This window comes from Bufo bufo, chromosome 4 (genome assembly GCF_905171765.1).
Source record: "Bufo bufo chromosome 4, aBufBuf1.1, whole genome shotgun sequence".
Lineage (NCBI taxonomy): Eukaryota > Metazoa > Chordata > Amphibia > Anura > Bufonidae > Bufo > Bufo bufo.
The window spans coordinates 308,822,764-308,836,812 of record NC_053392.1 but is presented as its reverse complement, the minus strand read 5'-3'; the positions used below and the strand labels follow the sequence as shown (position 1 = coordinate 308,836,812).

At 41.5% G+C, this 14,049-nt stretch overlaps 1 protein-coding gene across 2 annotated transcripts in view; it reads left to right on the top strand.

Annotated features, from left to right (window-relative positions):
- MDN1 (midasin AAA ATPase 1) overlaps nt 1-14,049 on the top strand; it is a 315,164-nt gene that overhangs the window by 135,077 nt on the left and 166,038 nt on the right. For both annotated transcript variants that reach the window (XM_040428764.1, XM_040428763.1), the window contains exons 41-45: nt 37-126; nt 388-651; nt 1,685-1,955; nt 2,127-2,286; nt 13,540-13,656. In XM_040428764.1, the coding sequence (XP_040284698.1) occupies nt 37-126; nt 388-651; nt 1,685-1,955; nt 2,127-2,286; nt 13,540-13,656 (902 nt within the window). The remainder of the gene's footprint in view (nt 1-36; nt 127-387; nt 652-1,684; nt 1,956-2,126; nt 2,287-13,539; nt 13,657-14,049) is intronic.

Genomic DNA, 14,049 nt, shown 5'->3' with positions numbered 1-14,049 from the left:
TCAAACTAACAGTTTTTTCTGTTACTTTTATTGTAGCTTATTTCTGTTTATCAAGAGGTGTTTGGGGAAGAAAACACTCCTTACTTGGGAAGCCGACATTTTCACATCAGTCCTCAAAATATACAGGTAAGCTGGTAGAGTAAATTTGCCACTTTGCATGATTGTTGGATTGTGCAGGTGATTGTGGCTGTTTAGACCAGGAGACGGGCATTGCAGGATACGCCCTGTTTTACGTACCAACAGTTGTCTGTAACTTGCTGTGAGGAAAATATTTCTTGAAGAACTAGCATTTGTAAAATACATGTGCTTGTCATAAATTATAGACTGGAACTTAGAGTGTAGTTGTTATGGAGTATACTTATGTCTTTAATTTAACTTTTTCATCAGGTTGGCTTTTCAGTTCTACCCCGTGGCACTAATTGCCCGTCAACTACACGCCGACACTTGTCTCTCCTTCACCACTCCCTTCAGTCTCTTGAACCACTCATGAAGTGTGTAGAAATGGGCTGGATGGTAATCCTTGTAGGCCCTGCAGCTGCTGGGAAGACCAGCCTTATTCAGCTCTTGTCTCTTTTGACTGGAAACAAACTGAACGTTATGGCGATGAACAGTGCTATGGACACTACAGAGCTTCTTGGCGGATTTGAACAGGTGCAAAGACCATTTTGTTTCAAGATATCTTGTAAATTACTTTGGAAATGGTTTTCGTCTATTTATTTGGGCAATTTTCATATGTAATTAGCTTGTGAGTATTTTAATTAGCTGAGATTAAACGTGATGAAATGGGGTATTTTTTATATTTTTTTTTATGTATTTCAAATGTTATGATGCCAGTATTCACTATCCTGCTTGTGTCTTTAATGATTTGGGATGTTATGTAGAATATTTGAACATAAATGATTTCCACTCTGCTAGGTTTAGTACATTTATTGAGTTTAAGTAGTAGTTTCTCTTTGAAGGTTATGGTCACCTTTGAAGACTGGGTGTATATTAGGTGGCCACTTACATATGATATATGGGCAGTTTTTGCCCATTTTGGACAGCCATCGTTGGAAATTTTTGCCAACCGCAAAGAATTTTATCTGCTGCAAATATGATCCATTTGGTAAATTTAACCATGTTTGGCCAGAAATACAAGTGTATGGCATGAGAACCAGTTATTTGCTATTTTGTGCAAACCTTCTGTGCCTTTTCCCCATAAAATGACACCCTGACTGGTTTAGTCTGCTATGTTGCTAACATTCAGACACATTGACTGGTTTAGTCCATCACATAGCTGCTGATGCTCTGAATCTGACATAAATCCACCAGGCCACTGCTTCTGTATTTCTCTCTGCCCCCCCCCCCCCCCTTCCCCCCCCCCCCCCCCTTCTTTCTGCCAGAGACTGTAGCAGGCAGGAGGTTGAATAAGACAGATGTGTACACAGAAGGGGGAAAGAATCGAAGCGGGGCAGCTCACCCTGGTTGTAGATTGGGAGGAAAGCGCATGCAAGGCAGTTTTCCAGGAGAAGATTGAGATGGTAGACTTTGTGCATGGAGATTGTAGACTTCGTGCAACTTTTTTTTTAACTGTTTAAAAATACAAATAAATCCCATGTTAGAGGTGACCATAGCTTTTGATCTACCAGAATATAACATTATCTTTTGATATTCTCTTAGTTTACTGACTGATGTAACATTTTAGGCTGATATCAACAGACCATGGCAGCAGCTCCTTGAGCAGGTATGGAATGCAGTGATAACCTTGGTAAGAGACAGTCTTCTTGCTACTGATATATCTCCGGATGACACAGAAAGTTTGATGCGTTCTTGGAGCAACCTAAATCTTACTCACAAGCCCAGATCTATGGTTGATGGAGGACATGGGATTTCTACAGAGGTGCTGAACAAACTAGAAACCGTCCTTTTGCAAATTCAGAGACTGAATGGAAAGCTAAACTCCTTTACAAAAGCAGGTGTGTGAATTCCCTAAACTAGGTCCTTATTACCTATACTGCTTTTTGAATTTACATATTCTGTTGAATCTTAAATCTTTAGTTAAGATGGGGGTGAAAGCAGAAATGTATTATTTTTTTTTTTTTTATGCCTGAGGATTATTTATTGTTTGAATGTGTTTTTATTGTCAGAATTTGCTGCGATTTTGGAAAGTTTGCGTAATTTTAAGGACCAGCTCCTTCATTCTGTAGAGGGGCAGACCAGTGGAACATTTGAATGGGTTGATGGAATGCTGGTGCAGTCTTTGCAAGCAGGAGACTGGCTTCTGATGGACAATGTCAACTTTTGTAGGTATGTCTTTAAATGGAAATGGTGATGTACTAGATGTGCACACATAGTTGACATGAAAGAAGTGTTCATTGTAAACATGCGAGTCCGTTTGATTCATTTTTTTTTAGACACAAACCGGTGTATTTTAGTGCATACTACAAACCCAGGAATCCGATGGAATCTAGTGCCCCCTATAAATTATGTAGTTTACATGAGTAGAGAGAAAAAAAAACTGATCAGGCTTTGGTGTGAGCAAGGTGGCAGTTCGTTCAGTTTTACTCTAAATTGGAATGAGAGAGCATTAAAAAGGTTGGCCACTTTCTGGTTACTTGTGACCAATGTATTTGTGAGGGGTCTATTTGGTACTTAATAATACAGGCACATCACCTCCACGTGATGTCTCCTCCTTTAAAATATACTGCATCTGCCATCTGCACTTGTCTCCTGCATTCAAAACACACCACACCTACACTAAACTCCCAATAGAACAAGTGCAGATGGCAGGTGCAGTATATTTTAATGGAGAAGACATCACCTGGAGGGGATTTGTCTAGTCACGTGACCTTCCATCAGTGGTCATCTTATGGACCAAATCTCTGTGTGGATAGCACAAAAGACGTGGAAGCATGGAAGTAAACATGGAAGCATACCTTATGAAATAGTGCAGAATTTCAACAAAGGCTATATAAGTAAGGGCCATATAGACACCTTAAAACACATTGGTCAACAGTAGCCAGAAAGTGGCCAACCCCTTTAATTGCTAGTGCAGTAACAGATCTACAACGACCCCTCGTTTTACCTAAACTGCAAGATGACCAGAAGAAAAGGACAGAACACAATAGATAATAGTAAAAATAAAAAGTTACTTTTTATTTTAGGAGTCTTACAGTAAATAAGGATTAGATAAAACAGAACACATAATTGACAATGAAGTCTTAAAGGTATACCTTCAGAGGCAAAACATTTTTATGATTGCATTTTACTCATTTTGGGCTAAAAATCATTTCTTCAATTGGTCTTTATTAAACATATGAGCCGTTTTGTCACAAAGGGTTATCTGTTTGTCTAGCTGTGTGGATTGTACTTTTCACTTTCACTTTGTGCCAGTCCTCTAATAATCCTGATTGCTAATCTAATTTACTAAGAGGTCATAAACCGTAAGATAAGAACTGAGCTATATTGAGTGTTTATCATGTCAGAGAGCAGAGATAAGGAGTCTGTCAGATTAGGCTACTTTCAGATTCGCGTTTTGGTGTGGATCTGTCATGGATCTGCACAGACGGATCAGTTCAGATAATACAACTGTCTGCATCCGTTCAGAACGGATCCGTTTGTATTATCTTTAACATAGCCAAGACGGATCAGTCTTGAACACCATTGAAAGTCAATGGAGGACGGATCCGTTTTCTATTGTGCCAGATTGTGTCAGTGAAAACGGATCTGTTCCCATTGACTTACATTGTGTGTCAGAACGGATCCGTTAAGCTCAGCGTTTTGGTGTCCGCCTCCAAAGCGGCACTGATGCATTCTGAGCGGATTCTTTTCCATTCAGAATGCATTAGGGCAAAACTGATCCGTTTTGGACCGCTTGTGAGAGCCCTGAACGGATCTCACAAACGGAAACCAAAACGCCAGTGTGAAGGTAGCCTTAGCTGGCTGACGGAAAAGAGAGAAAATTCTGATCTCTTCATTAGAGCATCTCCGCCTTGTACAGAAAAAAGGGTTCCATATTTGTAATAAAGATCAATTGAAAAAATGATTTTTAGTTCCAAATGAGTACAATGCAATAATAAACAAAATTGCCCCCAAAGATGTACATAGCAACATCCAAACCAACATTTCAGCTGGAGTCTTAACTACATCCAGAATGAAGATACAAAGTAAATCAAGTAAAACAAAATACATCACTGATTTATGTAGTTTCAGCATACTACATCCAGGCCAACACCTTGGCTGGGAGGTCTCTTTTGAGTCTAGCCAGGTGGCTCTGATAATCGGGAAATTCTGAGCAGTGCGCACATCCACTCTGCTGATGAGGCTTCCCACATGACTTCAAGAAATTCCTCATCTTATCTTATACTTCAGTAAAGCTTCCACCCATGTAACTTTTTTACATGGGCCATAAAGTATCAATCAGAGTTGACGTGTTTAATATTTAAGTTTAAGGTCAGATCATCCATGACTACTGTCCAGGTGACCCAAATAACTTCCTAACTATTAGGCCTCATGCACACTACCGTATTTTGTTTCCGTGTCCGATCAATTTTTTTTTGCGGATAGGATGCATTCATTTCAATGGGTCCGCAAAAAACACTGTGTGCTGTCCGCATCAGTAGGTCCGTTTAGTTGCTCCGCAAAAAAAATAGTGCAGGTCCTATTTTTTCTAGTTTGCGGACAAGGATAGGCATTATTACAATGGATCTGCAAAAAAAAAACGGATCCGCGAAAAAACAAAAAAAACGGATGCCATATGGAACGTCATCTGTTTTTTTTTTTGCGGATCCGCAATTTGCGGGCCGCAAAACACATACGGTCGTGTTCATGTAGCCTTAACCAGATAGAATATCATATCTGCCTGGTGGAAAGCGCTGAATTACTAGATGGATATCCCTAGGAGTACCTTCAGGGTTGTATACACCCAACATGGCAAATAAGCATGGCACATTTATGCTGCCATTACACTCCTGCATCACAAAACTTAATTCAAGGGGTAATAGTGCTATGCACACGGTGTGTTTGTTCTTTCTGCTTGGCAGACTACCTTACCTGCAGGTGAGGGTGAGATTTAGTGTTCTGCACAGCATCCCTTTACTATCATAAGCTTAAAGGGGTTGTGCAAGAATGGGGGATGATTGCAACCCCCCGCTCACTCCACTTGGCCGGACTTGTAAAAGGAAGCTTAGTTACATGCTTCCCACTACTTATCCCAGCCTACAATGCACCGCTCGGCTTCCTCGCTGAAAACATCCGGTTTGACATCATTTGCCCCAGCTTCATGGTGCAGTGCATTCACTGGCTACAGCGTTGATCCGCTCCCTTTACGTCATGAAAAATGCACAATATATACACATACATAAAAATATATATATATATACATATATATACATATACATACATATACACATATACATACACACACACACACACACACACACAGTCAGGTCCATAAATATTGGGACATTGACACACTCTATACACCACCACAATGGATTTGAAATGAAACAAACAAGATGTGCTTTAACTGCAGACTGTCAGCTTTAATTTGAGGGTATTTACATCCAAATCAGGTGAACGGTGTAGGAATTACAACAGTTTGCATATGTGCCTCCCACTTGTTAAGGGACCAAAAGTAATGGGACAATTGGCTTCTCAGCTGTTCTATGGACAGGTGTGTTATTCCCTCATTATCCCAATTACAATGAGCAGATAAAAGGTCCAGAGTTCATTTCAAGTGTGCTATTTGCATTTGGAATCTGTTGCTGTCAACTGTCAAGATGAGATCCAAAGAGCTGTCACTATCAGTGAAGCAAGCAATCATTAGGCTGAAAAAACAAAACAAACCCATCAGAGTTATAGCAAAAACATTAGGAGTGGCCTAAACAACTGTTTGGGACATTCTTAAAAAGAAGGAACACACCGGTGAGCTTAGCAACACCAAAAGACCCAGAAGACCATGGAAAACAACTGTGGTGGATGACTTAAGAATTCTTTCCATGGTGAAGAAAACACCCTTCACAACAGTTGGCCAGATCAAGAACACTCTCCAGGAGGTAGGTGCATGTGTGTCAAAGTCAACAATCAAGAGAAGACTTCACCAGAGTGAATACAGAGGGTTCACCACAAGATGTAAACCATTGGTGAGCGTCAAACGGGAAGAGTTTGCCAAACGACATCTAAAAAAGCCTTCACAGTTCCGGAACATCATCCTATGGACAGATGAGACCAAGATCAACTTGTACCAGAGTGATGGGAAGAGAAGAGTATGGAGAAGGAAAGGAACTGCTCATGATCCTAAGCATACCACCTCATCAGTGAGGCTACTTTCACACTTGCGTTAGGTGCGGATCCGCACCTATAAATGCAAACGATGGTATCCGTTCAGTGTGGATCCGTCTGCATAACAGCCTTTTCAGATCTGAGTTTTCACGATCGTGAAAACTCAGATCTAACAGTATATTCTAACACAGAGGCGTTCCCATAGTGATGGGGACGCTTCAAGTTAGAATATACTGTGCACATAACTGCCCCCTGCTGCCTGGCAGCACCCGATCTCTTACAGGGGGCTGAGATCCGCACAATTAACCTCTCAGGTGCCACACCTGAGGGGTTAATTGTGCGGATCTCAGCCCCCTGATCGGGTGCTGCCAGGCAGCAGGTGCCAGACCCCCCCTCCCTCCCCAGTATTAAAAGCATTGGTGGCCAGTGCGGCCTCCCTCCCCAGTATTTAAATTCATTGGTGGCCCCCCCCCCCCCTCCCTCCCCAGTATTAAATTCATTGGTGGCCAGTGCGCCGCCAGGCAGCAGGGGGCAGTCATGTACACAGTTCTCAGTATATTCTAACTTGAAGCGTCCCCATCACCATGGGAACGCCTCTGTGTTAGAATATACTGTCGGATTTGAGTTTCACGTTCTAACTCAAATCCGATGGTATATTCTAACATAGAGGCGTTCCCATGGTGATGGGGACGCTTCAAGTTAAAATATACCATCGGATTGGAGAAAACTCCGATCCGATGGTATATTAATAGGGACTCCTGACTTTACATTGAAAGTCAATGGGGGACGGATCCGTTTGCAATTGCACCATATTGTGTCAACGTTTGGCTCTGCACGGCCAGGCGGACACCAAAACGCTGCAAGCAGCATTTTGGTGTCTGCCTCAAGAGCGGAATGGAGGCGGAACGGAGCCAAACTGATGCATTCTGAACGGATCCTTATCCATTTAGAATGCATTGAGGATGAACGGATCCGTTAGGGGCAGCTTGTGAGAGCCCTCAAACGGATCTCGCAAGCAGAACCCCAAACGCAAGTGTGAAAGTAGCCTGAAGCATGGTGGTGGTAGTGTCATGGCGTGGGCATGTATGGCTGCCAATGGAACTGGTTCTCTGTATTTATTGATGATGTGACTGCTGACAAAAGCAGCAGGATGAATTCTGAAGTGTTCTGGGCAATATTATCTGCTCATATTCAGCCAAATGCTTCAGAACTCATTGGACGGCGCTTCACAGTGCAGATGGACAATGACCCAAAGCATACTGCAAAAGCAACCAAAGAGTTTTTTAAGGGAAAGAAGTGGAATGTTATGCAATGGCCAAGTCAATCACCTGACCTGAATCCGATTGAGCATGCATTTCACTTGCTGAAGACAAAACTGAAGGGAAAATGCCCCAAGAACAAGCAGGAACTGAAAACAGTTGCAGTAGAGGCCTGGCAGAGCATCACCAGGGATAAAAACCCAGCGTCTGCTGATGTCTATGCGTTCCAGACTTCAGGCTGTAATTGACTGCAAAGGATTTTTAATCAAGTATTAAAAAGTTAGTTTGATTTATGATTATTATTCTGTCCCATTACTTTTGGTCCCTTAACAAGTGGGAGGCACATATGCAAACTGTTGTAATTCCTACACCGTTCACCTGATTTGGATGTAAATTCCCTCAAATTAAAGCTGACAGTCTGCAGTTAAAGCACATCTAGTTTGTTTCATTTCAAATCCATTGTGGTGGTGTATAGAGCCAAAAATGTTTGAATTGTGTCTGTCCCAGTATTTATGGACCGGACTGTGTGTGTATGTATGTATGTATGTATGTATGTATGTATTACATTTTTATATTTATATATATATATATATATATATATATATATATATATATATATATATTTATATTAAAGGCCTACTAGGTTTAAAGTAGTCAGTATTTACCTATCCACCCCCATTCTGAAGCTTCAGTCCTGCTGGTTTTTGCTTTCTTCTCCCTCTTGGCATGCAGAAAATGCTCAGTTGGAGATTGCAGCGGTAATCTGCCTATACCAGTGATGGCTGCATGTAATTACCAAAACTGAGTGAGCACCACCTAGCCAGTTATGGAGTGCCTGCATTTGCCTAAAGCACAACACATCCACCAAGAAAAAGCACATATGATGAGGTGTGCCTCTTGTATGTGCTTTTTTTTTTTCTTTTGGTGGATAAGTGATATAACTAGAGTAGACATTTCCTGCATGTCAGGAGGGACCAAGGAGACAGAGTGTTGAGGGGATGGTAAATCAGAGGAGTGGGAGCAATGGTTTATCAGAGAGTTAAGTACAAATTTTTTTACACCATAGGGAACATTTAAAAAGTTTCTGCAGCTGGTCAACCCCTTTATTGTTTTATGTTAATTAGTGACGCAAGCAAGTAAACTTTGCTTAACCACCTCCGGACCGCCTAACGCAGGATCGCGTTCCGGAGGTGGCAGCGCTGCGCACAGTCACGCATATACGCGTCATCTCGCGAGACGCGAGATTTCCTGTGAACGCGCGCACACAGGCGCGCGCGCTCACAGGAACGGAAGGTAAGAGAGTTGATCTCCAGCCTGCCAGCGGCGATCGTTCGCTGGCAGGCTGGAGATGTGTTTTTTTTAACCCCTAACAGGTATATTAGACGCTGTTTTGATAACAGCGTCTAATATACCTGCTACCTGGTCCTCTGGTGGTCCCCTTTGTTTGGATCGACCACCAGAGGACACAGGTAGCTCAGTAAAGTAGCACCAAGCACCACTACACTACACTACACCCCCCCCCCATCACTTATTAACCCCTTATTAGCCCCTGATCACCCCTAATCACCCCTGATCACCCCATATAGACTCCCTGATCACCCCCCTGTCATTGATTACCCCCCTGTCATTGATCAACCCCCTGTAAAGCTCCATTCAGACGTCCGCATGATTTTTACGGATCCACTGATAGATGGATCGGATCCGCAAAACGCATCCGGACGTCTGAATGAAGCCTTACAGGGGCATGATCAATGACTGTGGTGATCACCCCATATAGACTCCCTGATCACCCCCCTGTCATTGATTACCCCCCTGTAAAGCTCCATTCAGATGTCCGCATGATTTTTACGGATGCACTGATAGATGGATCCGATCCGCAAAACGCATCCGGACGTCTGAATGAAGCCTTACAGGGGCATGATCAATGACTGTGGTGATCACCCCATATAGACTCCCTGATCACCCCCCTGTCATTGATCACCCCCCTGTCATTGATTACCCCCCTGTAAAGCTCCATTCAGATGTCCGCATGATTTTTACGGATGCACTGATAGATGGATCGGATCCGCAAAACGCATCCGGACGTCTGAATGAAGCCTTACACGGGCGTGATCAATGACTGTGGTTATCACCCCATATAGACTCCCTGATCACCCCCCTGTCATTGATCACCCCCCTGTCATTGATCACCCCCCTGTCATTTATCACCCCCCTGTCATTTATCACCCCTCTGTAAGGCTCCATTCAGATATTTTTTTGGCCCAAGTTAGCAGAATTTTTTTTTTTTTTTCTTACAAAGTCTCATATTCCACTAACTTGTGTCAAAAAATAAAATCTCACATGAACTCACCATACCCCTCACGGAATCCAAATGCGTAAAATTTTTTAGACATTTATATTCCAGACTTCTTCTCACGCTTTAGGGCCCCTAGAATGCCAGGGCAGTATAAATACCCCACATGTGACCCCATTTCGGAAAGAAGACACCCCAGGTATTCCGTGAGGGGCATATTGAGTCCATGAAAGATTGAAATTTTTGTCCCAAGTTAGCGGAACGGGAGACTTTGTGAGAAAAAAATTAAAAATATCAATTTCCGCTAACTTGTGGCAAAAAAAAAAAATTTCTATGAACTCGCCATGCCCCTCATTGAATACCTTGGGGTGTCTTCTTTCCAAAATGGGGTCACATGTGGGGTATTTATACTGCCCTGGCATTCTAGGGGCCCCAAAGCGTGAGAAGAAGTCTGGTATCCAAATGTCTAAAAATGCCCTCCTAAAAGGAATTTGGGCACCTTTGCGCATCTAGGCTGCAAAAAAGTGTCACACATCTGGTATCGCCGTACTCAGGAGAAGTTGGGGAATGTGTTTTGGGGTGTCATTTTACATATACCCATGCTGGGTGAGAGAAATATCTTGGTCAAATGCCAACTTTGTATAAAAAAATGGGAAAAGTTGTCTTTTGCCAAGATATTTCTCTCACCCAGCATGGGTATATGTAAAATGACACCCCAAAACACATTCCCCAACTTCTCCTGAATACAGCGATACCACATGTGTGACACTTTTTTGCAGCCTAGGTGGGCAAAGGGGCCCATATTCCAAAGAGCACCTTTAGGATTTCACAGGTCATTTACCTACTTACCACACATTAGGGCCCCTGGAAAATGCCAGGGCAGTATAACTACCCCACAAGTGACCCCATTTTGGAAAGAAGACACCCCAAGGTATTCCGTGAGGGGCATGGCGAGTTCCTAGAATTTTTTATTTTTTGTCACAAGTTAGTGGAAAATGCTTTTTTTTTTTTATTTTTTTTTCATACAAAGTCTCATATTCCACTAACTTGTGACAAAAAATAAAAACTTCCATGAACTCACTTTGCCCATCAGCGAATACCTTGGGGTCTCTTCTTTCCAAAATGGGGTCACTTGTGGGGTAGTTATACTGCCCTGGCATTCTAGGGGCCCAAATGTGTGGTAAGGAGTTTGAAATCAAATTCTGTAAAAAATGACCTGTGAAATCCGAAAGGTGCTCTTTTGAATATGGGCCCCTTTGCCCACCTCGGCTGCAAAAAAGTGTCACACATCTGGTATCTCCGTAATCGGGAGAAGTTGGGGAATGTGTTTTGGGGTGTCATTTTACATATACCCATGCTGGGTGAGAGAAATATCTTGGCAAAAGACAACTTTTCCCATTTTTTTATACAAAGTTGGCATTTGACCAAGATATTTATCTCACCCAGCATGGGTATATGTAAAAAGACACCCCAAAACACATTCCTCAACTTCTCCTGAATACAGAGATACCAGATGTGTGACACTTTTTTGCAGCCTAGGTGGGCAAAGGGGCCCACATTCCAAAGAGCACCTTTCGGATTTCACAGGTCATTTACCTACTTACCACACATTTGGGCCCCTAGAATGCCAGGGCAGTATAACTACCCACAAGTGACCCCATTTTGGAAAGAAGAGACCCCAAGGTATTCGCTGATGGGCATAGTGAGTTCATGGAAGTTTTTATTTTTTGTCACAAGTTTGTGGAATATGAGACTTTGTATGAAAAAAAAAAAAAAAAAAAAAAAAATCATCATTTTCCACTAACTTGTGACAAAAAATAAAAAATTCTAGGAACTCGCCATGCCCCTCACGGAATACCTTGGGGTGTCTTCTTTCCAAAATGGGGTCACTTGTGGGGTAGTTATACTGCCCTGGTATTCTAGGGGCCCAAATGTGTGGTAAGGAGTTTGAAATCAAATTCAGGAAAAAATGAGGAGTGAAATCCGAAAGGTGCTCTTTGGAATATGGGCCCCTTTGCCCACCTAGGCTGCAAAAAAGTGTCACACATCTGGTATCCCCGTACTCAGGAGAAGTTGAGGAATGTGTTTTGGGGTGTCTTTTTACATATACCCATGCTGGGTGAGATAAATATCTTGGTCAAATGACAACTTTGTATAAAAAAATGGGAAAAGTTGTCTTTTGCCAAGATATTTCTCTCACCCAGCATGGGTATATATAAAATGACACCCCAAAACACATTCCCCACCTTCTCCTGAGTACGGAGATACCAGATGTGTGACACTTTTTTGCAGCCTAGGTGGGCAAAGGGGCCCATATTCCAAAGAGCACCTTTCGGATTTCACAGGTCATTTTTTACAGAATTTGATTTCAAACTCCTTACCACACATTTGGGCCCCTAGAATGCCAGGGCAGTATAACTACCCCACAAGTGACCCCATTTTGGAAAGAAGAGACCCCAAGGTATTCGCTGATGGGCATAGTGAGTTCATAGAAGTTTTTATTTTTTGTCACAAGTTAGTGGAATATGAGACTTTGTAAGGAAAAAAAAATCAAAAAAAAAAATCATCATTTTCCGCTAACTTGTGACAAAAAATAAAAAGTTCTATGAACTCACTATGCCCATCAGCGAATACCTTAGGGTGTGTACTTTCAGAAATGGGGTCATTTGTGGGGTGTTTGTACTGTCTGGGCATTGTAGAACCTCAGGAAACATGACAGGTGCTCAGAAAGTCAGAGCTGCTTCAAAAAGCGGAAATTCACATTTTTGTACCATAGTTTGTAAACGCTATAACTTTTACCCAAACCATTTTTTTTTTACCCAAACATTTTTTTTTATCAAAGACATGTAGAACTATAAATTTAGAGCAAAATTTCTATATGGATGTCGTTTTTTTTGCAAAATTTTACAACTGAAAGTGAAAAATGTCATTTTTTTGCAAAAAAATCGTTAAATTTCGATTAATAACAAAAAAAGTAAAAATGTCAGCAGCAATGAAATACCACCAAATGAAAGCTCTATTAGTGAGAAGAAAAGGAGGTAAAATTCATTTGGGTGGTAAGTTGCATGACCGAGCAATAAACCGTGAAAGTAGTGTAGGTCAGATGTGTAAAAAGTGGCCTGGTCTTTCAGGGTGTTTAAGCACTGGGGGCTGAGGTGGTTAAGTTTCCTGATAGAGATGAGCGAATTTCATATTTTGAAATTCGTTCACGCTTTGTTTACTGGTAAAAGGTTAATTGCGTTATGGATTCTGTTAACACGGACCATAATGCATTTCTATAACGGAATGCCTTTAGAGGCATTCGGTTATTCATTCGGTCATAATAGAAGTCTATGGACTGTATAACGGATCAGTTCTTATTCCATTATGCAGGGGAGTCCTCTCCTGCATAACGGAAACGGGACGGATCCGTTTTGCAGCCCATAGACTTCTATTATGACGGAATGAATAAAGGCATCTAAAGGCATTCCGTCATAGAAATGCGTTATGGTCCGTGTTAACAGAATCAATAACGCAATTCACCTTTTACCAGTAAATGAAGCGTGAACGAATTTCATAACCTTAAATTTGCTGATCTCTAGTTCTCAGCTTCAAATAAAAAAAAAAAATCAATTGTAGTGTGTTGAAGCGTATATTATGCTATGACAGTATCATTCTCAGTTGAAACATTGTGTAAACAATCTAGCAATAGAAAGTCTTCATTTTTATTTTTTATTTAATTTACAGTTCGTCTGTGTTGGATCGTCTCAATGCGTTGCTTGAACCTAGTGGTGTTCTTACGGTCAGTGAGCGAGGAGTCATTGATGGGACCACTCCCACTATAATGCCTCACCCAAACTTCAGGTAAATTAGTAGTTTTGTTATTCAATAATATGTTACTAAAAAAATTTGGCTGAAATTTTTCTAAATTGCCTGTTTCTTGTCATGACTGGTCTCACATATTCTTTAATGTACAGTTCTCAAGTTCTTATAGGCTCGAGTCCTTTCTCCCTTAGATCTGTCACCAAAAATCAAACCTCTAATAAGGAAATGTTTGTCCTTACTACATCCTCCTATAGGAACCAAATCCATTTTTTTTAGATGGAAGAAAATTAAAGGGTGATTTAATCTTGACAACTGATGCTAAAATCGGGGTGTAATATCACTTTGGCACCATCATGGTGCCAAAGTTTTATTCTGTTTTTATTCTGGAACTCTGTAAATAGATTTGGTTAAATTTGGTGAAATTTTGTTCTT